The sequence below is a fragment of the Chlamydomonas reinhardtii genome, chromosome 9 (genome assembly GCF_000002595.2).
Source record: "Chlamydomonas reinhardtii strain CC-503 cw92 mt+ chromosome 9, whole genome shotgun sequence".
NCBI classification, from domain to species: domain Eukaryota; kingdom Viridiplantae; phylum Chlorophyta; class Chlorophyceae; order Chlamydomonadales; family Chlamydomonadaceae; genus Chlamydomonas; species Chlamydomonas reinhardtii.
In genome coordinates this window covers 6,727,764-6,752,618 of record NC_057012.1, presented here as the reverse complement: position 1 = coordinate 6,752,618, position 24,855 = coordinate 6,727,764, and the positions used below count along the sequence as shown (strand labels likewise).

The 24,855-nt window shown below is 64.9% G+C and overlaps 6 protein-coding genes across 6 annotated transcripts in view; 3 read left to right on the top strand and 3 right to left on the bottom strand.

The window, feature by feature from the left end:
* Nucleotides 1–44: 44 nt before the first annotated feature.
* On the top strand, nt 45–4,532 carry CHLRE_09g409200v5 (uncharacterized protein). Its single transcript, XM_001696725.2, has 5 exons — nt 45–492; nt 668–757; nt 1,068–1,191; nt 1,667–1,822; nt 1,990–4,532. Exons 1-5 carry the CDS (start codon nt 269–271, stop codon nt 3,559–3,561), a joined length of 2,166 nt encoding a protein of 721 aa, XP_001696777.2. The 5' UTR covers nt 45–268; the 3' UTR covers nt 3,562–4,532.
* Nucleotides 4,533–4,714: 182 nt separating this feature from the next.
* Nucleotides 4,715–5,704, bottom strand: CHLRE_09g409150v5 (uncharacterized protein). Its single transcript, XM_001696630.2, has 3 exons — nt 5,588–5,704; nt 5,255–5,350; nt 4,715–5,074 (listed from the first exon to the last, which is right to left on the bottom strand). The coding sequence occupies exons 1-3, from the start codon at nt 5,618–5,620 to the stop codon at nt 5,024–5,026; spliced, it is 180 nt and encodes a 59-aa protein (XP_001696682.1). The 5' UTR covers nt 5,621–5,704; the 3' UTR covers nt 4,715–5,023.
* A 362-nt stretch (nt 5,705–6,066) lies between these two features.
* CHLRE_09g409100v5 (uncharacterized protein) lies at nt 6,067–10,434 on the bottom strand. The gene is made up of 8 exons (XM_001696629.2): nt 10,214–10,434; nt 9,758–9,947; nt 9,192–9,309; nt 8,631–8,711; nt 8,148–8,246; nt 7,686–7,739; nt 7,318–7,446; nt 6,067–6,997 (listed from the first exon to the last, which is right to left on the bottom strand). Exons 1-8 carry the CDS (start codon nt 10,266–10,268, stop codon nt 6,836–6,838), a joined length of 888 nt encoding a protein of 295 aa, XP_001696681.2. The 5' UTR covers nt 10,269–10,434; the 3' UTR covers nt 6,067–6,835.
* Nucleotides 10,435–10,534: 100 nt separating this feature from the next.
* On the top strand, nt 10,535–14,744 carry CHLRE_09g409050v5 (uncharacterized protein). The gene is made up of 10 exons (XM_001696724.2): nt 10,535–10,736; nt 10,941–11,050; nt 11,182–11,301; nt 11,457–11,751; nt 11,935–12,080; nt 12,428–12,573; nt 12,881–12,942; nt 13,135–13,289; nt 13,571–13,654; nt 13,865–14,744. Exons 1-10 carry the CDS (start codon nt 10,682–10,684, stop codon nt 13,925–13,927), a joined length of 1,236 nt encoding a protein of 411 aa, XP_001696776.2. The 5' UTR covers nt 10,535–10,681; the 3' UTR covers nt 13,928–14,744.
* A 100-nt stretch (nt 14,745–14,844) lies between these two features.
* On the top strand, nt 14,845–18,110 carry CHLRE_09g409000v5 (uncharacterized protein). The gene is made up of 4 exons (XM_043066234.1): nt 14,845–15,402; nt 15,809–16,964; nt 17,122–17,226; nt 17,447–18,110. The coding sequence occupies exons 1-4, from the start codon at nt 15,161–15,163 to the stop codon at nt 17,954–17,956; spliced, it is 2,013 nt and encodes a 670-aa protein (XP_042921530.1). The 5' UTR covers nt 14,845–15,160; the 3' UTR covers nt 17,957–18,110.
* Nucleotides 18,111–18,112: 2 nt separating this feature from the next.
* CHLRE_09g408950v5 (uncharacterized protein) overlaps nt 18,113–24,855 on the bottom strand; it is a 17,522-nt gene continuing 10,779 nt past the window's right edge. The window contains exons 10-17 of the mRNA XM_043066233.1: nt 24,403–24,809; nt 23,931–24,222; nt 23,194–23,639; nt 22,265–22,623; nt 21,963–22,062; nt 21,632–21,726; nt 21,189–21,369; nt 18,113–20,800 (exon numbers count right to left, since the gene is read on the bottom strand). Of these exons, the coding sequence (XP_042921529.1) occupies nt 19,289–20,800; nt 21,189–21,369; nt 21,632–21,726; nt 21,963–22,062; nt 22,265–22,623; nt 23,194–23,639; nt 23,931–24,222; nt 24,403–24,809 (3,392 nt within the window). The 3' untranslated portion in view covers nt 18,113–19,288. The remainder of the gene's footprint in view (nt 20,801–21,188; nt 21,370–21,631; nt 21,727–21,962; nt 22,063–22,264; nt 22,624–23,193; nt 23,640–23,930; nt 24,223–24,402; nt 24,810–24,855) is intronic.

Below are 24,855 nucleotides of genomic sequence, written 5' to 3'. Positions count from 1 at the left end.
CTGTTTCATTGCTGCACGGGCGCGGGAAATGCAGACGGGGCCTTCTTCCAGTAGACTTGTCTACTACAATGTGTTTTCCAAGTCACATATAGCCTGTATCATCAAACAACAAGTGGCAAAGAGTAGCACAGGAGTTATTTGGAACACGCTGTGCTCACAAACGACCCGATTTTGTATACCCGCATCAGATCTGGTCACAGAAGGCGCTGACAAGCTTGCATAAGTTAGCAGGAGCCTTGTAGGGCCCCCAGGGCTTTCCTGAGCCAAAATGTATAACGGTATTGGCTTGGTGACGCCCCGTGGCTCGGGAACCAGTGGATATGTTCAGGGCAATAAGTTCAACATGCGTGGGCCACCGCAAGTGCGCACAGACGCGCCTAAAGATGGCGGCCCGCGAGTGAAGCAGCCGAACCAGGAAATCCTTGACCATAAGAAGAAGCGTGATATTGAGCTGAAGGTGGAGCAGGAGCGTGAGCGCCTGGAGGCTGAGGGGTGAGTTTGCCTCAGTAGGTCACAGATGTCTCGGGCCCATCGGAGCCTGCTCTTTGACCTCCGGGTCTACACTTCTCGGCATGCCTCTTATTGCATGGTATGCTCCTCCGAGGACACCATGTCAGAAATTGTTACAACCTCACTCAGGCATGACCATCCTCTGACCCACCTGCAGGGTGCACAGCGAGGAGGAAATCGAGGAGCTGCTAGGCCTCTTCCGGCAGCAGGAGCTGGCGAAGCTCACCGCAGAAGCAAACACCGTCAAGTGAGTTCCCGGGGGAAAGAGATCGCTGTCAGGATGGCGGAGGGGCCGCGGCCAACCCGCTTGGCAAAACGGGCGCATACCGTATCCCTTGCTCGTATGCTCCTTCACGCTGTCGATTTACTGCGCACGACCCGCCTCCCAAAGCTTGCTGCATGCGTGTTCCCAAACCCGTCTGCAAGCGCCGTACCGCACACCTCTCCCGCGTTCCTTTCCGCCGACACCAAACCACCTGGACCCGTGTGTTTGCACGGGCCAAAGACCCCCACCCAACCCGCTTCTACCCCCACTCCCTGCTGCTCGGACCTGGCAGGAAGCTGGACGAGGAGACGCACGCCGTGGCGCAGCGCAAGCTGGAGCAGATGAGCAAGCTGAAGGCGGCGTTGGGGCTGAAGGAGGACGTGCGGGAGGGCGACGCCTTCAACCGAGAGCTGCAGGTGCGGCGGCGCTGTTGGGTGGTGCTCGGGGGGGGGAGCCGTCCATGCAAGACGGAGTGCTTGCTGCTTGATGGGCCACGGCAGCGGCGCTGGGGCCGCATGCGGTGCTAGGCAGGGCTTCGTAGGGGGCGGGAGTATGAGGCCGCCGGCAGTGCCATGGTACCGAGCGTGTGAGCACTAGCGGCCGTCACCGTTGACGTGGTGTTGACACGGCTCTGAAGCTTCAGCGCGGAGGGCTGCGGCGGGGGTGGGTGCAGGCGTGTGACGAAGGGAGAATGGCCTCCTCACGAGTTGGCGGGCGGCTGAGCGTGATGCGGCGCTGGCGATGGTGAGAGCTGAATGGTATTGCGCGCACCTGTGGCCGAGCGGGCACAACGCCCCTGTCCTACGCGTGGCGAAAACGACAACTGCGATAGGCGTGCTGATGTGCTGATGTCTTGTTCGCGTTCGCTTGTGTTTTCCTTTCAACCTGCAGGAGAAGATCAAGCAGGACCGCATCGCGGAGCGCGAGAAGCGGGAGCGGGACCGCGAGGCGGACATCAAGAGGCGCGAGAAGGAGGCGCGCCGGCGCGAGAAGGAGTGGGCCAAGGAGCAGAAGCGGCGCGAGAAGGAGCGCAAGCAGCGCGAGAAGGTGGGTGCGCAGCTATGCGATGTGCGCGTTTGTGTGCGTGTGTGAGCCCAGTCCTGGAAGCCTCCCTCAACGATTATCCTCTCCCAAACCTCTTCCAAACCCGCCGTCAATCTTGCCTCTCGGCCCTCTGTCATACCTTGTTCTGATGTTACCTCCCTACCATACAGGAGCGGCGCGAGGAGGAGGAACGGCGCCGCAACGCCTCGCCAGAGGCCCGCCTCTACCGCAAGCACGAGGCGGCGCCAGACCGCTACGACCCCGCCGCGGACCGAGAGGCGGAGCAGCGGCAGCGGGAGCGCGCTCGGGCAGGCCGGGACGACCGCGACAGCGGGCGCGGGGACGCCGCCGAGCGTGGCCGCTCCAAGGACGCCAAGGGGCCCAAGGACGGCAAGGGGAAGGAGAAGGGAGGGAAGGAGAAGGAGGAGAAGCGCCGCCGCCGCCGGCGCTCGCCGTCGTCCTCCAGCAGCAGCGGCAGCAGCAGCGGCTCGGACTCGGATTCAGAATCCGGCTCGTCGGGCTCCAGTTCCGGATCCGGGTCCGACTCTGACAGCGGCACCAGCAGCGGCAGCGGCACGTCGTCCTCCTCCTCAGACTCGGAGGACCGCGGCGGCGACCGGCGGCAGGCCCGCAGCGACCCCAGCGGGGACCGGGGCGCGAAGCGCGGCCCCGCCGACCGAGGCCTTCCGCCCCCGCCGGAGCCCGAGCCCAAGCGCGCGCGCAACGGCGACGGCCCGCCGCCGCCGCGCGACCTGCCGCTGCCCCCGCCGCCAGCGGCTGCGGGCCGGCCGCCTGCCGGCGACGACCGCCGCCGCGACGCCGGAGAGCGGGACCGGCTGGCGGAGCGGGCGCCGGAGGGCCGCCGCCGTCACGACAGCGACGATGAGCGGGAGCAGGCGCGGAACGTGCGGGCGCGGCGGGAGGAGGAGGAGGAGCGGGGGCGGGGGCGTGAGGAGCCCGGGCCCGCCCGGCGCGATGCACGGGATGCCGGTGGTGATAGGGACGGCGGCCGGCGGCCGCCGCCGCCGCCGTCGCGGGAGGTGGATCGTGAGCCAGAGCGCCGGGAACGCGAGCGGGAGCCGGAGCCGGACCGGCGGGAGCGGCGCGATCTGCCGCCGCCGCCGGCCGCGCCGTCCGGTCGTGAGCGCGATGCCCGCGATGTCCGTGACGCCCGCGGGGACGGCCACCGTGCTGACTTTGAGCGGCCGCGGGGCCGGGAGCAGCCTGACCGCGAGCGTGAGCGTGAGCGCGGCCGTGAGGACGGCGCTGGGCGTGAGGACCGGGGCGGTGACGGCCGGGGCGGCGATCGTGTCGGCCACCGCGGCAATGGGCGTGAGGAGGAGCGGCCAGCCCGGGGTGGGGACAGGGGCGGAGACAGGGGCGGGGACCGGGAGCGGCGTGGTGGTGAGGAGCCGCCGGCGCGTGGCGGCCCCTGGCGTGGGGAGGAGGAGCGCCGCCGCGGCGGGGACCGGGAGCGGGAGCCGGAGCGGGCGAGGGAGCCGGAGCTGGGGCAAGGTCGCGAGCGGGAGCGGGAGCGGGCTGGTGATGGAGGCGACCGCGGCGCGCCCGCCCGGGGCCGGGATGAGCGGGAGCGGGACGCCGGCCGGCGGCGCCGCAGCCCCAGCCCCTCGTCCAGCAGCAGCTCCGGCAGTAGCAGCGGGAGTGGCAGCAGCAGCAGCGGGAGCGGCAGTAGCAGCAGCAGCGGCGACAGCTCGGACAGCGCTAGCAGCGGACGGCGGTAGGTTTGGTGTTGAACGTTTCATGGAGGTTGATGTCACATCAACAGTGAGCTAGTTGTCGTGTGGATGGTCGGTGCGCTCACGCTATGTCTGCTAGTATATTGCGGGTGAGGGTTGCAGATGCGCAGTGCACCGGGGCAAGTGCGGCGGTGTGTGATGTGGATTTGTGCGCGTTGGAACTTGGAAGGCGGTGGCAGGACTGACAGTGAGCCGCCGCGCGTGTAGACCTGCGGCAGTATCGGTGGCAGTGTCGGTAGCGTCGGCAGGCGGACTCTGACGTATGGGTGGCTGTAAGCTGCCCTTGTTGCTGCTGACGGGGGCGTGTGGCTTACTGATGGCATGCTCGGGCCGGCAGTCGGTGTCAAAGATAGCTGTTAAGAGCACAGGAAGACCGGACGGGGCGTGCATGCATGCAAGAGCTTCTGGCTGCAAATGTCGTGAGATGTAAGGCACGCCGCCTTGTGGCTAGCCATGTTAATCACTGGTGGCTCTACGCCCCACCGCCTTCACGCTTTCTCACGCAAACTTGACCAGCCTGCACAAGCCCGCCCTGTACAGCCAACGTGGATGCCCAAATCGCAGCAGAAGTCGCTGCAGTGCTGTTATGGCTTAAGAGTTGTCGATTAAAGCCCAGTGGCTACGGTGTTCCGGTTGCAGAACTGGAAGGGCCGAAGGGGTATTGGTTGAGGCCTTGAGGGTGCGATGGGACAGGGTAAGGGGCACGTTGGCGCAGTCGCCTAGTGTGCAGCGTACTCCCAGAACCCAACAATCAATTTGCACACGAGGTCAAGGCAAGATCGAATGGGGTGTTCGTTGCGGGGGCGCCTTAGCCACTCCGGAACTTGTGCGGCTCTGACCCTGGCTGTCACACTCTACGGTAATGCCTGCATTTGAGGCAGCCTGACCAAGCCACCGAGGCTGAGGCCCGACGGAGCCTCCGGACGCTGTGTCTTCGCCTGTAAGAAGCCTGACACGGTACAACTACATTCCCGCAACGCGTTTTCCCTGGTGATCCAGCAGAGGCCGTGGCAGTCCTTGCTGCTCTTGGTGTGCATCACACACCCGCCGTCAGGCCTCCGGCTCATAACACCGGCGAGGGGAGGTCCTATTGACGTCCGCCCACCAGCACGAACCGGTCTGTTGAGGCACGTCCCATGCAGTATCAAGACGTTACACTGCCCATGATAGGGCTTCGAATCTACCGGTCACATAGCTGTCGGATCGTTGGTCTTCTCGGTCTAGTTCCCTGCTGCTGATACACACGCGTGCCTGCTCCCGAACACCCCTCCACTCTCGTGCCTCCCAGCACAGCGCTCCCGCTGGCAATCCATGCCACCAAGCCGCTCTGTTAAGCCATCCGCTCTCCAGCTCTCGCTGCCCGCTTGCAAGTCCCTGCTTGCGCCTTCCGCTCCTCAATCCGCCGCTGCAAGCGCTCCAGTCCCGTCGACGATGGGCGGGGCTTCCTTTACTTCTCCTCCTTCTTGAGGCCAGCCTGGACAGCTAGCCAGTCCCAGGGCTGCATCAACCATCGGAAATTGCAAGTGCGTCAGTATCGCTCAGGCGTGTTTCCCCGCGTGATGGACAAGTAGCGCCACGGTGGACCCCAGGCAAGCATGATTGAAATCCCATGCCTATATGGTCATCTGTCATAAAGCCATCCAGAAACACGCCTCGTTCAGGCTGTTTTCAAGCTTACCTGCACCATGTACAGGCCCCCCACAACGACAACGCCGCCCCAAGCGCCAACCCGGGTCAGCGTTTGAATCGACGGGAGCCGAGCGGGAGTAACATACTGTTGGCAAGGGGAGGGGGCGGACGCAAAAGGATTCAATTGATGCTCCCGTGCAGAGGAACCCGAGGACCCAGAACTACGCGTATCAACCGACACCAAGCTTATCGCCCCGTGGCGTCGAGGCATGCGCTCCAACGTGCTCTCGCGGAAGGAAGCCGGCATGGTTCCCCGGCACCAAGCTCCCTACGCTAGGCCTGTCGCTTTCGCATTTTGAGTAATGCTGGAGTTGCAACTCACCCCCTGGAAGACGGACCACACTCCAATAGGCATTTTGTCTAGCTCTGATTTAGTGTCGCCGACCGCTTGCCTAGGCTAAGAGGAAATCTCGATGGCGTAAGTGGATGCTTCTGTACAAAACAGTGTAACTGTAGCTCTTCACCGCTCGGGCTTGGCCCGACTCTGGGGGCCCATGCAGGCGCTCTCCCCAACCCCGGGTAATCCACGCCCCGGCCCCAGTCGTGGCCCCAGTTCCCACACCTCACAAGCGCCCAGGCAACGCTGACCAGGACGTCCTCATGAGGTACCGTCCCATGATATCACCGCAATCACAAGCATTTCAATTGAGGCCCCGTAGCTGCGCCACCAATGCCGACGGGAGGCTCCCGGAGGGCATCGCGGAATCGGAGGCGGCTGAGTGGCAAGATGCAAACGCTTTGATGCACGATAACCGCTAGGGAAGCCTTCTGATGCCTTGCATGATTGCTGAACGCTGACAGTGAGGGAAGCTCTTACAGCCCAACGTACCAGGCATCCATTCACTCCACTCCCAAGCGTTGCCCCAAGACCTTGAACGGTATTGCAATACACCCACGCGCTGATGCGCCGTGCCCCTGGCTCGTGGCTGTCCTCAACTCCTCAAGCCCATGGCACGGCACGGCACAATGGGCCCGAGCACCGCTAGCGCGTCGCCCGCATGCGTGCATGAGCGCACTGGTGAGTCCGCAGCATGACCTGTGCCATGCACATTCATGCACACGTGTCCTCGCACGCCCCTGGCCGCCACGGCGAGCGCCAAGCATTCCCCAGCGGCTGGGGCCCGTCAGGACCAGCCGGCCAGTCTTATACCGCACAGCACCCAAGCAATCGACAGTTCGACAGGCTACCGTATGCCTAGAAAGTGCCAAGCCGCTCGCACGGTAGTACTATGACAGCCCAATCCTACTTTACGCAACTTCTGCCCTCCAGTCGTCCATGCCAGCACGACTGGCTATTGCTGCCGGCATCTTGCCCGGGCAGCGGTCACATGGCTACACACACGCGTTCCACATCTCAGCGTCGATGGCCAAGACAATGCCAGCAAGCGAGATACTCAACTCCTCTCCTGATCAGCAAACCGCAACACCAGTTCTACTGCACGGGCCGGAGCCCGCGGCATGGCAGTGTGCCGCCATACAGAGTCGGCACGACACACCTAAACCTCTAACCCAAACCAAAATCCACGACCCAAGATCCATAACGAACCGCTTCTTACCCGCTCTCTCACTCTCAGACCGCGGCGACGGGCAGCGGCAGCTTCGCCTCGCGGCAGCCCTTCTCCACCGCCTCCACCCAGCCCTCGATGCCGGGGGCGTCGGGGAAGTACACGTGCTGGGTGATGCCGGCGTTGGCACAGGCCCGGGCGGAGGTGGAGCCGATGCAGGCGTTCACCTGGTGACGGTGCGTTGGGGATTGGGGGTTGGGAGATGGGTTTGAGGGATTGGCATGGGGGCACGAGAAGTGGTGTGCAAGCGTGTGGGGGTGAGGTAGTCGACCAATGAGATTGAGGCCAGGGGGACAGCAGCGGAGGTATGCACGTCGTTGCACAACAGGCTGCAAAGACCCATTAAGCGCCAGGGCATGTCAGCAATGCCGAGCACCCAATACGACGCCCCGACACAAGCCAGCCAGCCCGCCCACCTGAACAAACACGCACGCACCCTTACACAAACGTACATACACGGTCTTACACTCCCACCCCGAAGCCCCACCTTGGCGTTGGCTGCCTCCAGGCCCGCCAGCCCCACCCAGGCCTTGACGGCGGAGGGGCTGCCGTACGTGACCACGTCAGCCGTCAACGCCTCCCGCAGCAGCGCCTCGGGAACGGACGCGACAGATGTCTGCACAAGGGGAGGGGGATATTTAAGTGTGTGAGCATTTGTTTGTGTTTGGGGTTAATCATGGGGCGACACAATGTCAGGAACGAGGTCATGAAGGGGCTGTGCAGGCGGCCCGTCACAACGGTGTTGAGGTCCGCTGCACCTGCGGCTCGCCTGCACCTCCCCTCCCTTCGCTTGCCCTGCCTGCTGCCGCTGCTTCCTCCTCTGCGGGCACGCACCGCCCCCCCCCCCGCACCCACCGTGTTGTAGGTGTTGATGCGGTGCACCTCGAAGCCCGCCTCCGTCAGGGAGTCCTGCAGGGTGGAAAGAAGGGCGTTGGGAGCAGATCAGTTGGCTCACCCCACCCAGACTGGCAACCAGGTAGCCAGCCATTGCCCAGACCTGCAAAGCTCCAGCCGCTTTTGCCCGCCCCAAACCATAACGAATGATGAAAAGGGTGCCCCCCCTCTCCCCCCCCTTCGCCTCCGAATCCCCCCGCCCCCGCATTTCCAACCATCCTTGCAGACTCCCGTTGTGATCACTCCGTTCTCCGCCTTCGCCCGCCCCAAATCTTGTAACGAACCATGAAAAGAGTGCCCCGACCCTCGCCCCACCCTCGCCTCCGACCCCCCTCTTTTCAATCACTCCGTTCTGCATGAACAGCTGCCCCCACCCCAAAAAACATAATATCCCTCCTGCCCCCACACCATCACCCCTGCTACCTGCAGGTCCGTGCTGGCCTTGACGGACGCGGGGTACAGCACGCGGCGGCTGCCGCCCGGCACCCGCGGCAACTCGCTGCCCATCACCTTGCCCAGAGCCTAGGGAGCAGGAGGGAGGGGGAGGGAGGATTGGGGAGGGTGCGGGGGTGCGGGGGGTGCGGTCGGGGGTTGCGATTGAGTGGTGGAGAGGCGGGATGGAGGTGTGTGGGGATTGGGGAAGGGGACGTGGGTTGGTGGGTGGTTAACGGTGCATGACCCTGTGAGCTGGCGCAGCTAGGTATGTGCCCACAAGCGTTTTGACACACCCAAGCATGTTCAAGCCCGGTCTATCATTTTCTCTGTGTCCCCCTCTCGCCCTCTCCCTCATCTTCCCCCTCTCTCCCTCTCTCTCCCCCTCTCTCTCCCTCTCCTTCACCCTCCATCTCCCATACACAAATACACACACACGCACACACACAGGCACACGCACGCAAGCGCGCGCACCTTGGATGGCACGTACTCGGGCGTCACGCCGCCCGCCTGGAGCGCCTCCCCCGTGCCGCCGCCCACCGCAGCCACGCGCAGCTGCGTGTCGTATATGCACAGAGGGGAACGAGTCGGTGTGTGCGTATAAGTGTCTTTGTGGAAGGGGTGGTTTACTCCAATCCCAACCATACCAAGACCCAGGGATCATGAACCACACACCACAGCGCCACACACACAGGCATCGTCGCCACGAGGCAGTGCGAGGGCAGCACGGCGTCAACCCCGAGTCGGCTGCGTGCTTGCTGCTGGAGGCGGGCAGCCGCAGGGGATGGCGGACGCCCCTCCTGCTTCCTCGGCCAGCTGACGCGGACTGAACACAACAGTCGCCACGTCCAAGCCCCCACGCCTAAACTCAAGCCCCCACCCCGTCCACGGCTTCGCACCTCGCCCCGCCGCCTCAGGCACACGCACCTTGGGCTTGCCATACCCCGCAGGCCCTCCAACCCCAGCCCGCCCACGCCATCCCCAAAACACACGCACACACGCGCACGCCCCCACCCAGCACCCACCCAACCCCACCTTGGGCTTGCCCGCCGCCGCCCAGCCCTCCAGGAACACGGACGCCCCCTCGGGCGAGGTGATGGCCACCCACTCGTACTGATCCGCGGCGGCGCGCAGCAGCGCCGGCAGTAGCGGCCTGTGCGGGTGAGGCGGGTGGCGGGTGCGGGGTCAGGGTAGAGACTGGAGGGACGGGATGGGGGTGGGTGAGGCGGGTGTGTGTGGCGGGTGCGGGGCGCAGAGCCGGCGTTGGCAGGGTTGGGATGTGGGTCGGGCCGCGTAAGGACGTTAGCGCAGGCGGGCCAAAGGCTAAGTGAGGAGACGGTCGCGCGAGCAGAGCCGCGCCGACGCCTCCTTTTCCACCGTGTTACAGGTCGGCACCTTAACACATCCCGACATCCGCCTCCTCCCCAAACGTCTCCTACACCCTCCCTCCAGGCCTCCCTCCAGCCTCCCTCCACGCTCCCTCCACCCTCGCCCCAGGCCCCAAAGCCCCCACCAGGTTCTCCACCCCACACTCCCTCCACTCGCTCCCTCCACGCTCCCCCTCCGGCGCTCCTCCCTTCAGGTCGCCCTCCCCCACTAACCGGTCGGGTCCATCCGTGTGCGCGATCAGCGGCAGCTCCAGGCACGTGTACCCCTTGCGTGTCAGCGCGGCACGCAGCTTGTCGTTCTTCCCCTCCTCGCGCGTCAGCAGCACCTTGGGCGATCCGGAGCTGGCGTACACCGACACGTGACACCGGCGCGCTGAGGCACCGCGCAGCGCGCGGCAGGGAGCTGAGGGCAGGATCCAGGCGGATCCGGAATCGTGGGGAACAGGGAGGCAGGGGAGAGGGAGATGGAGAGGGAAGTGGTGCGGTGGCAGTCGGTCGGAAGCAGGTACAACGCAGCACGCCCGCCCCGGCCCGGCACGCATGCGTGCGCGCATGCCGTGGGCCCCCGTCCTCACGACGTGTCCGCAAATGCGGCATGATGCATTTCTGTCGTGTGGCGCGAACGGTGCAGCCCGGTGTCCCCTTCAATGGTGCACGCTCAGGGCTTACCAGCTGCCGATGCCTTCGTGCCCGCTGCGCTAAAGGGACGGTTGCAGGTCCGCATCGCCATTGTAAGAAACTAAAGATCCTGTTCCCCAAGCGGCAGGGCGAAGTACGCAAGCAAGCGAGACGCACTCTGTGCAAGTGCAGAAGCAACACTCTCTCACACAGGCCTCTCGGTTTGTATCAAGGTCTTGCTCTATACAAATTCAGCGCATCGCAGTTGAGAAATACCCCGATCCCGCGTCGGAAAGGCGAAAGGCCTTTGTCAATGCAATGGGGCCCCATTCCGTTTTTCAAAGGACTCGGTATTGTATGCCAGCGACAATAACTCCGTTGTTAAACTGAAACTCTTATTGCCACGCTTAGCTCAATAAGTCAAGCCGGGCGTTAAAGCGGTCGCGTCACATTGTTTCTTGCTCGAGCCACTTCCCCTGGGACCAGACTTGTGTTCGATTGTCGTCACAACTCACAAGCATGTCATCTCTTACGCTGCGGTGTCGAGGGCCATCCGGGCAAGCGACAGTTTCAGGTGAGCGCTTACGTTAGGCGCGTCTTGGCTCTGGCGATGGCATTCAAAGAGTACCGAACAGCGTAGATCTATGCTTGACTGGGTCAGGAGTTGCCCTCGCGCTAAAATCCGGACACCTGAACTTTGACCGCGCCGACCGTGCCCAAACTGGCGCGCAAACCCCTACCTCGGTGACCTTCCTGGCCTCCTCTCCCCCTCCGACAGTCGACGCGGCCTCCCCAATCGCGGACTTTCTGGCGCTTCTAGCAGAGAAGACCGGCGTTCCAGCAGCATGCATTGAAATCCTGTCGGGCTTTCCGCCCAAGCAAATTCAGGTAGGTCCGGTATTAGGTTGCGTGGCTGCTGCTGGCTACTTGGTCCTGGGTCAACAGCATGCAAGACTTCGCAGCTCCGTCCCATGATCTCTGATCCCGGGGCATGTGGCGCGTCATACGGGACCTTGCAGGTACCCAGCGAGGGAGCTGTGTCGGCGCTGGGACTTGCAAACGGCGACACGCTAACAGTGCGCCAAGGCGCGGCGCCGGCGCTTCCCCCGGCCGCCGCGCTGCCGCCAGTGGCCCCCCAGGTGTGTGTGCGTGTGTGCCCTTGCCGCTGCCCGAGGAAACGCGTATGGTGCCTTTTCGCAGCCTCAGGTTGATGGGCACTTGGCGATATTTTGGATGTGTACCATACCGGCATACCGGTTTTCCTAATCGGTAGTCCTTTTGCTGGCACTTGCAGTCAGAGCCATCCTCCTCGGGCGCGGGCGCAGCCACGCACTCAGCAGCAGCGGGGGCAGGGGCGGGGGCGCTCGGGGGCTTTGCGGACATGGAGGATGAGGACGAGATGCTGGCACGTGCCATTGCAGCCTCCCTGGAGTCCCAGCAGTCGGGGGCGGGGGCGGGGGCGTCAGGCGCGGGGGTGTCAGGAGCGGGGCCAGCTGCCACGCCACGGCCAGCAGGGGCGGCGCCAGGAGCGGCACTGGCTGCGCCCTCGAGCGGAGCGCCGCGGTCCGTGACCAACGCGCCGGCTGGAGGTGGGTGGGTGGCGGCTGGGGGACTGTGTGTGTGCATCTTGGGCGTCTCCTGGTCTGCTCTGGTGTGTCCAGACTCATCTGGCCTGGGGCGGGGGCTGCGCTGAGACCGCTGTTCACCGCTGAACCCACAACCCCGAATTAACACCACCACCTCTTCTGTGACGCCCCGAACGCCGCATGCAGGCCCCGCCCCCAGCTCCGTGCCTGTGCCGGGCGGCGACGGGTCGTGTGTGGTGCGGCGGGTGGTGGACAGCGACAACAGCTGCCTGTTCAACGCGGTGGGGTACGTCATGGAGGGAAGCAGGAGCACCGCGGCGCGACTGAGGCGGGTAAGGAGAGGCGGTGGGGAAGGGGGCGGGGTGGTGCGGAGAGGGCAGGAGGGCCGGGGTGGCGCGGAGAGGGCATGAGGGGAGGTGGTGGAGTGGGGAGGCGGAGAGGGCAAGGGCTGGGAGCAGGGTGCGCGCAGGCACTGCGCCAGGGGGCTATGTTGGCTGCTGTGCCGCATGGGTGACGTGTGTGTTTGTATCAAGCCGGGGTAAATGGGTTGGCTGACTTGGCTCAGATGGCCGGTGGCCCGAGCCGAGCCCGTCACTTGCTGCTGAATTTGCTCCTCACTGCCTTGCAATCCGCCATGCGCGTAACACCGAACTCATGCCCTCACAATTCCTGGTTCCAGGTTGTTGCGGACGCGGTGCGCTCCGACCCCTTCACCTTCAATGAGGGCTTCCTGGGCAAGGCGGTGGAGGTGTACTGCGACTGGATCCAGCAGCCCGACAAGTGGGGCGGAGCCATCGAGCTGTTCATTCTGGCGCAGCACTACAAGTGAGATTGAGGGAGAGGGAGGGAGGAGGGGGGGGAGGAGGTTATGTGCCCGAGCCCAGCAAGTAGGTGCCCGAGCCCAGCGTCATTAGAATGGGCAAGGAGGGAGTGGAAAATTGAGCGAGGATGAGAACGAGGGAGGGGAAACGGAAGGAGGGATGCAGCATAAAGGGAGGGCAAGTGCATTGGGAAACCCAGCGGTCCCGCCACGGCCAGGGACTAAGGCCAGCATTCCACAGGGGCTCGCACTTACACACACGCCAACCATCGCCTGGGCGCGCGTGCGTGTCTCCGCATGTTATTATCACAGGCGTGAGATCGCGGCGTTCGACATCCGCACCAAGCGCTGTGACATCTACGGCCAAGACAAGGGTGAGTGGGTGGGTGGGCCAGCAGCACTGACAGTGGTAGCTGACAAGTATTCCGCCTTTCTCTGCCTCAACTTCCTTTATTCCTCCATTCCCTCCTCCTATTCCTCCCCCCGCTCTCCTCCTGGCTCATTTGCATTTGGGTTCGGTTTGGGCAGGCATTTACACCCTACTCTCACATAACAAAACCCGCCAGGCTATCCCGACCGTGTGCTGCTCATCTACGACGGCCTGCACTACGACGCCCTGGCGGTGGCGGCCTTCGCCGGCGCGCCCGAGGAGCTGGACGTGACCTGCTTCGAGCCGGACACAGCCGGGGGCAGGGCCATCACGGCGGCAGCGGAGAAGCTGGTGCGTGGGTGTGTTTGGGGGGCTGCGTGTGGTGGGCGGGTGTTGGGGGCTGGGTGGGTGGGTGGGTGGGTGGTTGGGGTTTTTCCTGAGCATTCATGGGACCGTGTACGGGGGTCGCGTGACTGTGTGTTGCTCAATATGAATGCAAGTGGGGTGCGGTGGCCTTGCTGTCACACGCCCGGGTGCACCTCACCCACCTGCCCTGCTGCCGCTGCCGTACTACTCCCCCCCTGCCCTGCCTTACTGCTGCTGCCTTACTGCTGCTACCTTACTGGCACCAGGTTGAGGCGACCAACGCGGCGCGGCAGTTCACTGACACAGCCAACTTCACACTGCGCTGCGGCGTGTGCCAGATTGGGATCAAGGTGCGGATGTGGCTGCGGGGCTTGGGGGGATAGGGAATGCAGCGCAGCCGCGGCAAAGCCCTGCGGGTTTTTTCTTTGCCGTGTGCTCTCTGCCAGCAAATGCACGGCTGCCTGCAATGAGTTACCAACACGTACAGCCGTCACGCACTTCTATGATTGCTTTCTGCGACCACCCTTGCATCACGCGCACGCACGAACGGCCACACACAGGGCGAGAAGGAGGCTGTGGAGCACGCGAAAGCCACCGGCCACTCCAACTTCGCCGAGTATTAATCTCGGCGAGCTTTGTTGTACTGAGGACTCGGGTTGGCATGTGGTGCTGGCGTGGCTCAACACGGCGGGTGTGCCCGGAGCAGCACTGCACATCACACACGTACGGGTGTCGCATTGCGCGTGGCAGGGTGCCTCGTATGTATCAAGAAGCACCCGCGCTTTAACTTCACATGCACGGAATTCACATATCAAGTTGTGATGTCAGGGTGCTTCATGTGTGTGTGTGAACCTCATGTGCTTGGCCGTGTGCGAGCCTTCATCTGGGGGAGGGGGGCGAACCCACGGGAATGCTGATTAGAGCCTATACTGCAACGCATATCAACAGTGCAGATGCTTGAGCGATGAGTGGTGGTGAGTGGCCACGGCATGCCGCAAGGTGCACGTGATGGATGTGGTGTGGCTGTACCGCAGCAGTACGGGCGCGCGGTGGTACGACAGGGACTGGGACTGCCGGGACCCGCGGTGCTGATGCTCCGTCCTCCGTCTGATGCGATCTCACGCGCCAGGCAGGGCACGCGGTCTGAGAGGCGGGCGTGGCGCGCGGCTGCGCTGAAGTATGCATAGGATGGTGATGCAAGCTTTTGATGGTGCGTGTGCGCGTCGTGGCGTCGGCCTGTGGGGCTACGGCGAGCAGCGGGTATGGCTGGGACAGGAGCGACTGCACTTGAGGTGCTCAACGCGCGGGGGTGCACATGGTGACGTGAGTGGGCAGGCGGGCCTGGAGGCTTGTACAAGTATCACATACTGCTTGAAGCAAGGCTTCGTACATGTAGGCATCTGGGTCAGGCGCGGCGAGCCCACGTAAAAATCACAACAGCGCCCCAACCCCGGTACTGGATCGGGACACTGGATCCGCCAGCTGCGCCTAGCAGCCGGTTCCGCAGCTCATACGTGTACACGAATACTGCTTTGAAACATTGGAGAAGTTGAAAGCGTACGCGCTGCTCAGAAAGGAAAGACGGCAGAAGCGTTCGGTGATCCTTCTTAATTCTTGCTTGCCGCTCCTTTGTTTCGATGATGATGCATATGGAGGAAGCCAGCCCTTGGTTGAAGCTCACGCCGGAGCTTCTTCGCTACGTTGCAAGCTTGCTGCCCCACAACGAAGTCACCGATGCCATGAAATTGGCAAACTCAGAAGCAGCCGCAGCGCTCCGCCAAGACTACAGCACGTACGAGCTATGCCGCAAGCCTGAATGCCATCTCCCGTCAGCCTGCACCATATGCGCTGAAGTAATGAACATCCCGGAGCCCCTGCTCGCCGAGCACCCCTCCTGGCCGGGCACCGCTTTCGTGGCTCACTGGGGCCGCCCCGAGCCCTGGCGTGTCCTTAACCGGCGACAACGGCATCGCCTGGTGTGCTTGGCTGCCTCCAGCCTGCACCCGCCCAGTCTCGATGCGGTGCTAGCACACTGCGGCGTCCTTCCCCGCGCAGACGCGCTGGCCTCCGCCGCGGCCGTGGGCGACCTGCCGACATGGTGCGCGGCGCCATGGGCGTGTAATCGGTTGCTCCACACTGCATGCGCCGCAAGTCACTCGTGTATGCCCTGCCATGCTGTCCCTTCTCCCCCCCGGCGGGTCGGCACTTCACTTCATATTTGATACACACCATCCCATGGATGGCTACCCCCCATTGGGATGAACTCACACACACACACACACACACACACACACACACACACACACACACACACACACACACACACACACACACACACACACACACACGCACCTGGAAAGCTTGCCGTGCGTTGCCGCTGCTCCTGCTACAACCTGGTGCACACAGAAATTACCGGTATTTACCTGTGAGGCTGTAACCCGCGCACATTGAATCTCCACGCGTTCGCTCTTGATGACGCACCTGCCCATCCCCAACCTGTGCAGCCAGCGGCTGCTGCTGGAGGAGGGCTGCCACTGGGACGCGGCGAGGCTGTGGCACGCCGCCGCCGGCTACGGGCACCTGCATGTGTGCAAATGGCTGGATGAAATGGGCATGGACACCGAATGGGCCATGTGCGGCGGTGATGTCTTGAGCTTGGGCCGCGGCGGCGTGCCCCTCGCGGTGCAGGCGGCGGCCGCCAATGGCCACCGCGACGTACTGCAGTGGCTGCGGGGGATCTGGAAGATACCCGCGGAAGTCATCGCGGGAGCGGCCGCGGAGGGGAGCCAGATGGGGCTGTTCTGGGAACAGGAGCCCGAGGCGGCCGGCGACCGTGTCGGTCGCCAGCTGCTCCTTAAGGTGCTGCACGGCTGCCCGCTCAGCGACCTGCAGCGCTTCTGCAAGGCGCGGAACCTGGAAAGCGCGTTGTCTGACGCCCCCGACAGCACCAAGCACGATCTGCTGATGCGTGCGGCGACCAGCCCCACGGCCGACTGGGCGGACAAGTGCGGCTGGCTGCTGTCGCTGTGGCGCACCCCGCCCTCGGAATGGGCGGAGCTAGACGACGAAGGCATCGAAGGAAATAAGCTTGTCTACCTTTGGGAACGGCTCTGGCAGGCCGTCGCGCGGCTGCAGCCGGACACGTTGCTGCCACGGGTGCAGTACCTGGTGGCTCGCGGGCTGCGCCTGTCGGAGACGGACGCGCTTGTACCGCACCAGGCAGCGGCCGCCGCCGGCCACATGGCAGGGGTGGCCATGGCACTGCGCGCCGGGCCGCCGCTGCTGCAGCTTCAGGGTCCGTGGGGCAGCGGCACCGCTGAGGACCCGGCGCGGCGGGGACTGCGGCGCCACGTGTCTAGCTTTCTCTCCTCCGTCGCAATTAAGGCGGGCCAGGCGTCCGTCCTTCCGTTGTGGGGCCGCGTCTTCATGCCTCCGATCTTAAAATGGGCCCTGAAGAATGTCTGGGACACGTATGGCGACGTCGTGGCTTCCCAAACGGAGGACCCTTTCCAAGGCCTGCCCGCTGTGCGCTACCTTGTGATGGAGGACCAGGTGTGCAAGCCAGCCAAGGGCGAGCCCGGCCCCGACTGGTCGGCGATCTTCCGGCATGTGGCGCGAAGCGGCGCGGACTTACCGCTGCTGCGCTTCCTACATGAGCGGGTGCGAGGCGATGCACGCGCACCGGCATCCGATGGGCAGGGCTGCCTGAGACTTGCACGGCTGGCGTTACGGCCGCTCCCGTTCCACGCCGTGCACCTCCTCACTTAACCCTCTCACCCATTACCGCCCCCTCATCCCCGCCCCCATCTGCATGCAGCGTGGCGCGGCCATCGACCTGGCGGCGGTAGCGCGCGGCGGCGGCGAGGAGCAGCTGGAGTGGGCGCTGGGCGCCCTGCACGCAGCCGGCCAGCCATGTGACGAGGTGGGCACAATGGGGCCGCATCCTTGATGGGCGCGTTGTTGTACTGGTGTAGCAGCCAAAGGCCTTTTGGCCGAGTACTGCTCCTGCATGCTGAGAGCGTCTCGACATGTAGACCGTGCGTACGGTGTTGCCGTAACCACCTTCGCAGCCGCTGAATCCGCCTAACTCTTGCTGCTCCTCATCGCAATACTGCTGCCCGTCGCTTCCGTTTCTCCCACAGCCTCTGGCCGAGGACCAGTTTATGGCGATTCTGGAGGCCGGCAACTGGGCGGCGGCGGACTGGCTGCTGCACCGCAGGCTGGCACCAGAACCCCTGGAGCTGCAGTTTGACCTGCTGCAGCACATCGGAGCGCTCAACCGGTTGGTCCCGGCGCTGCGCTGGTTTGTGAGCCGCCACGAAGGGGTGAGGTGGAGGCGCAGGAGCCGGAAGCTGCTCCTTCGCGAGAGCTTGGGCCAGTGCGGTATTCTTCGGCTTACGCCGCCCCCCGGGCAGCTGCGCTGGCTGTCGGACATGGCAGCCGCCGTTAAGGAGAAGTACAGCGGGGGGGCAGCGGAGCAGGAAGACAGCCCGGAGGAAGAATCGGAGGAAGAATCGGAGGAAGAGTCGGAGGAAGAATCGGAGGATAGCGAGGAGGCGGGTGAGGAGGCGGGTGTGCAGGAGGACGCACAAGAGGGCGCGCACGCGGCTGCAAGCGCGGGTGTGGGCGGCGGTGCTGCTGGAGACACATGACCGCATGAGGTTTAGGCAGCGCGCGACGGGCACCGAGCCATGTGTGTTTGCGGGGACATGCGCTGGTGCGTGTGTCAACATGTGCCGCACAAGGGTTAGGTGTGGTCTGGCACACGCACCGGGGCCTAGGTGCGGCACGCCTTGGGGCTTTCCCCCGACCGCGTTAGCCGGCACTCGGCCTTGAGGCGAACACGTACCGTACACGCTGCATCGCGACACGCGTCAGACTCGGACGCACCGGCACCACTGCCGCGTGTATGATTGTCATGAATGGATTGGGAGAGATTGCACCTCGCGCCAGTTCGCGGATCAAAGCAGGCTAGCATGCTTCTGCATGGTATCTGGACTAGACGATACAAGCACAAGCTTCTGAGTTGTTTCTACTTTGCGTCTGTTACACTGGAAGTGCATCAGCAGTTCCAGCCGTCCCATCTTGCTCATGACCATCCTCGCTCACACCGGCACACGCGCCCACGCAAGCGCAACTCCACCCATTCACTCTATAGTGCATGCACGTAACTACTGATCGGCAGTCGGCAGTGCCTCCCTCCTGCAAACCAAGCAGCCCCTTCAGTGCCTATCGCGGCACACACACGGTGAAGCCGAGCGTAAAGCCGAACTTAGAAAAGGCGGCCGCGCTGCGGCCGGAGCCTTTAAATTCCCCACTCTCCTAGCCTCTGGGAAACCGGAAACGGTTGGAGTCGTAAGCTTAAGAAAGGGAATGAAGAGCATGGATGGGCAAGCATGTCCAGCGACCTCCGCCATCATCAAACTGTCCGGACCGCATGCCTGCATGGCAGGCGCTGGGAGCGCGCAAGCAACCGTTCTGGTCCTGTGCGGTTTGCCCACCCGGCCGCCACTACCGGCACAACTGCATTGTCACGTTTGGCTTGAACGAAGCCAGGCACAATCCATCGTCGTCGAGTGCATGCCGTGTCTGAGCACGTGCTTATCTATTGGCCACCCGATGTCCCGGAAGCTACACACTCAATGCGAGCTAATCGCCCGGACACACGTGACCATGGATCATACAACAGAAGTATACTGCTACAGCAGCTAAACACCCCAAAAGTAATGTACAACAGGAATCCACCATGGTCCTCGTTTCAAGTCTGCCTGGCCGTATCGTACACAGTCTACCGCTGCCCGGCTGCCGCCTCCGCCGCCGTCACCACACCAACCGCAAACACTGCTGTGACTCCCTCCTCCAATTGTTTCACTTGCACTACAAGCAAAGACGCCGTTGCGCAAAAGCCTTGTGTGTGCTGCTTCTACATGCCCCCGGTTGTCCCCGCGCCACCCTCTCCCTCCACAAAGCCACCCTCTGCCCGTCTAATCCTCTTTGGCGTGTGGCTGTGTCGGGTAGCTGTGGCTGGGACCACCCACAGCCCCGCCGCCCAACACGCCGCCGCCCACACCACCACCGCCTCCGCTGCTGCTAGCGCCGCCTCCTCCGCCTCCTGCCCCACCGCCCTGCAGCTGCGCCTTGATCGCGCGCCGCATGCTCTTGAACGCACCCCTCACGCCCAGGCCCTGCATCACAGAGCCCGCGGCAGACACGGCTGAATTCGAGCCGGAGGCGGCGGATGATGGGGACGGGGCAGTAGCAGCCACCGCAGCCGCCGACAGCGCTCGAGCCACGCCGCTCACGCCGCGCTGCAGCCCGCCCGACTGCAGGCCAGCAGTAGCAGCCGCCGCCGCCGCCACCACCTGCTGCGAGGCCGAGTTGAGGCTCCGCGCCGCGCGCAACAGACCCTGCTGCATAGCCGACGCCGACGCCCCCGCGCCGTAGCTGCTGCTGCTGCCGTCTGCTGCGCCCGGGCCGCCATAGCTGCTGCTACTGCCGGTTCGCGGCATGCTGCTGCTGCTGCCGCCGTAGGGAGGCGGCGGCGCGTGCCGCCGGGCCCCACCGGCGCCGGCGATGGGGATGCCCCCTGAGCGCCTGCTGGCGCCCTCCTGCTCCTCCTCCGGCTCCTTGACCTCGGCCTCCTCCCCCTCGCTGTCTCCACCACCATCGCCCACATCGTCATCCTCATCATCGCCTGACGCGAGGTATGTGTCGCGTTCGCGGCGGCCGCGCGCACCCGCGGGCCCCGCTGCCGCTACTGCTGCTGCTGCTGCTGCGCGGCCGCTGCGCCGGCTTGGGTAGCCACGCTCCTCCTCCTCGCCTTCCTCCTCGCCTTCCTCCTCGGCGTCCTCCTCGTCAGATGCCCCCGCCTGCGCCCCCTCCTCCTCCGGCACCTCCGAATCTTCTTCGTCCTCTTCCTCGAGGCGCCCGCAGCACTCCTCCTCCACTTCATCCTCCGAATACTCCTCCTCCTCCTCCTCCTCCTCCTCCTCCTCCTCCTCTGTCACATCCTCCTCCTCATCACCTTGACCAACCCCCGCCCCTGCCCTCCCACGCCCGCCCTGCACCTGCTGCCAAGCCGCCGCAGACGCAGCCCACGCCGCTCCCAGCCCGCCAACCCCACCACCTCCCGCCCCTGAAGCGCCCGCATACGCCTCAAGCGCACTGTTGCCCGCCCTCGCCAGCGCCTGCCCTGCGCCCGCCGCGGCCCGCCGCCCCGCCGCCATCGCCCGCTTCACAAGCCGGCTCGCGAACTTGGCGCCCTCCCGCCGCACCGCCGCCGCCAGCGCCAGCTGCCGCGCAGCGGCGGCTGTAGCGCCGCCGGCGGCGACATGGCTGTAGCCGCCGTGGCGGCTGTAGCCGGCTGCGGCTGCAGCTGCCGCCAGCTGGTCTCGGCGGATGAGGTGGCGGGCGGGGGCGGCGAGCAGGGCAGCCACCGCGGACCCGACTTTGACCAGGGCGTTGACCGGGGCCAGACCGGTGATGAATTTGTGGGCCTGTGGCGAGAATCGCGAGATGGGGGATAATGGATCGTGGATTTGTTTGCCTCATCATCATTGCTGTTGGGATGGGGTTGTGCCGCTTGGTCTGTTCCCCTCGCTCCCTGCAAGCCCTACCCGCGGACTTGTTTTACGGCAACAACCCAGCTTGCGTACCCTTCCTCTTCCCCTCCCCCTCCCCCTCCCCTCCCATCCCCTGTTAGTTTGTGCCGCTGGGTCTGTTCTCCTCGCTCCCCCGAGCCCGCCCCCCCCGGACTGGTTACACGGCAACAACCCAGCTTGCATATCCTCCCCCTCCCCCTCCCGCTCCCCTCCCCCTCACCCTGGCTACGCCTTCTCTCCTTATACAGTTATGAATGTAAACCCCTCCCCCTGCCCCACCCACCTGGTTGCGCGCAATGTCGGTCAGCCAGTAGCGGGCCAGCACTGCACCCAGGCCGTCCCAGCCCGTCACGCCCGCCGCCGCCGCCGGCGCCAGCGCCAGCTCCAGCCCGCCCAGCGGCACCAGGTTGATCAGCTCCGCCAGCCGGCCCTCGGCTAGCGCTCCCACGTCCACTCGCCGCGGCCTGCAGGGGCGCGGGGCAAGGGGAGAGAGAGGGAGCAGGGAGTGAGAGAGAGGGAGTGTGGGGTGTGCGTGTGTATGCGTGTATAAAAACGAGAAAACGAAGCCCGCCCAAGCGGCGCAGGAGTATGTGTATGTGTGTTTATATGTGTTTACGGAAAGCACTTGACAGGGGCATGTCGCCACCTGGGTCGGTATGTCGAGCAATTACAGTATGCTCCCCTTCCCGCTCCCTCCCTTCCCCCACCCTCCTTCCGCCCGCCCACCTGTAGTCCAGCATGACGCTGGTGCCGCGCACAGTGACCTTTTGGAAGTAGGGCGGCGGCAGAGGCTCGCAGCCGCCGCCCTCGGACAGAGCAGACTGGACAGGGGGCGGGGCGGGGCGGGGGGGGGGGCGGGTTACATTCATGATCAGTTAAGGAAGGCTGGGGTGGGGTGAGTGCGACAGTGCGCGGAAGGCTAAACTGTCGCCCCGCGCGCGCGCGGGTGCGCAAGGCCACGCCCACGGCCACGGCAATACCCACGCCCATACACGCTACACACACACGCTACACACGCCCACAACATCCATACCCATACACGGTACAAACTGCGCACCTGCATGCCCGCCAGCAGCGCCGCCGCCGGCCGCAGCGCCGCCGCCACGCTGGTGCCGTACCAGGTGAGGTACGACATCACGTCCTGGGTCAGCTTCAGCCTGTGTGCCGTACAACAGTGCCGTACACCGCAATGAGTGAGATAAGCCCAGGAGACCCACGTGCCCGCACCTAAGCCTGCATACCATTCCCGTCCTTCGTCTTGGCGCCACAACACACACAAACCCCTCTACACCACCACCCCCAACCACCACGGCCCCCAACCACCCGCACCCGCCGCACCCGCCCCCCCCGCCCTCTCACCTCAGCGGCAGCAGCCCCACGCCCAGCCTGAACTCCTCGTCCCGCGGGTCACACGCCGCCGGGTTGGGTCGCACCGCCGTCAGCGCCACCGCCACCAGCGGCGTACGGCTGTCTCGAGGCCGGCCGCGAACGTGGCGGTAACCCAAAACCCGGATCCAGGCGGCGGCGCCGCCGCCGCTGCCGCCGCGCGCGCCGCCGCCGCCGCCTCCGGCGGCGCCGACGGCGGCGGTGACGGCGGCGCCAGCGGCGCCAGCAGCGCCGCGGCCGGCGGCGACGGCGGCTGCGGCTGCGGCGCCCAGGCCACTGGTGTGGGCTGCCGCCACTGCGGCCTGTTGCTGCCGTACCTCCAGGGCGCAGTCCTGTGTGCGTATGTGTGTGAATATGATTTGTGATGTGTGCATGTGTGTGTGTGTGTGTGCATATGTGTGTCAAATGCAAGTAAAGGAGCCGCGCGGCCTCGATGAAAGTCTCACCTACGAGCGAATAAGGAAACAACAGAGCACAGGGCGGCAGCAGGGGATGTGATGTGTGTATGTGCATATGGCCACCTGTGTGTGCATATGGCCACCTGTGTGTGCATATGGCCACCTGTGTGTGCATATGGCCACCTGTGTGTGTGTGTGTGTGTGTGTGTGTGTGTGTGTGCGTGTGTGTGTGTGAATATGATTTGTGATGTGTGTATGTGCATATATGTGTTTGAGATGCAGCTTAGGAGCCGCGCGGCCGCAGTGCAAACTGCCCACACAAGCCCACAACCAAGCCCCCAAGCCCATACAACTCCCCACAGTTTCACGCAAGCCCACGTCCACACCCTCGCACAAGCCCGCCTCCCTCGAGCCCCCGCACAACCCAGCACAAGCCTTCACACAAGCCCACTCACACAAGCCCCCACACTCACAAACGCCCCTCCCCCCCACACACACACGCACCCGTATCTCTAGGTCGTGCACGCTCAGCCGCACGTGCCGCGCAAGGTGCCCCCCCGGGCCGTAGCTCTCCAGCAACAGCCCCAGCCCCTCCACCACCACCTCCACCCGCCCCTCCTGCACACCGCTGGCGCTGGCGCCGCCGCTGGCGGCAGCAGCAGCGGCAGTAGCAGCGGCAGTAGCAGCGGCAGTAGCAGCGGCAGTAGCAGCGGCAGTAGCAGTGGCGCCTGCGGAAGCGGCGCTGGAAGGCATGTGCGGCAGCAGCGAAGTGGTGGTGGTGGGACGGTGCGCGAAGCCGCAGCTGCTACTGCCGGAGTTGGGGCCAGAGTGGACGCCGGAGGAGGCGGACGCTGTGGCGGCCCCGGACGCCGCTGCTGCCGTGGCGGCTGTGGCGGCTGTTGCGGCGGCGTGGGGGCTGCGTGTGGCTGTGGTGTGCATCACCCAGATGCCTGTGAGACAGGGGAGCGAGGGGTGTCGGAGTGGTGGTCGGGAGGAGAAGGAAGTGGTGGTGGAGCTCGGAAGAGAAGCGAGTGAGAGTGTGTGAGGGAGGTACTGTGCAGGCTTCAGGCAAACCGGCAGACGCACTTGAAGGAAAATGTCATCGGTCCTGCGGAGTTATGGACCCTCTACTATTACGGTCTCCCCCCCCCTGGGCGTGGGCACTTGAAACTTTTGGTGTCCTCACTCCGTTCTCCATGAATAGCTAACCCCGCCATCTCCACCACCACCACCCGCCTCACCTGACAGATCCTTGAACTGAATCCGCACCAGCGGCGGCGGCTGGTCCACACCCCCACCCCCACCCCCACCCCCGCCACCACCACCACCACCGCCACCACCGCCTCCAGTGCCTGCACCCAGGTCGCCGCCGCCGCCGCCGCCGCCCGCCCCATCACTGCCGCGGCTTCCGGCGGCGCCGCCAGCTGCTGCTGCTGCTGCTGCTGCTGCCGCCGCGCCGCTGGCGCCAACGGCCGCGGCGCCGCCGCCGGTGCCGTCCTCGTCTGACTTGCGGGGCGCGCGCACGTAATCCTCCTGGCAAGGTTGGGAGAGCATGGCAGCGGTGGTGAGTTCTATAATCCACGATCTCGCTGGCAGGCGCACCCAACACACGTGCAGGCACACCAACGTCACGGAAGTCGCGCCGCCGCGGACACACAATCACACAGGCACCCAACAACACAACACATTACAACAAACCGCACAGGCACGCACCTGCAGCCGCCAGGTCGGCACGGCGGGAGCACCGCCCTGCCGCTGGCCCCCCGCCGCCGCCGCCGCCGCCGCCGCCGCTGTGGAAGACCCGCTGGCAGCCACTGACAGCGGCGCCGCCACCGAGGAAGCGCGGGAGCGAGAGCGCTGCCGCTGCGGCTGCTGCTGCTGCTGCTGCTGCTGCCGGCGGTGGCGTGGCGGCGGTGGCGAGGCGTCGTACAGTCCTAGCAGGTCGTCAATATCCGCCGCATACTCCTCCTCTTCCTCACCCGCCTCATGTTCGTCCTCGTCCTCCTCCTCCGCCCCCTCTTCCGCTGCCGCCGCCGCAGCTGCTGCTGCTGCTGCTGCTGCTGCTACTGCCGCCGCGCCCGCATCTCTGTGGTGGCTGTAGCGGCGGTGGCGGCGGGTGTCTGGGTCGTCGCCGGGGCCGTACCAGGTGCCGCCCAGCTCGGCGGC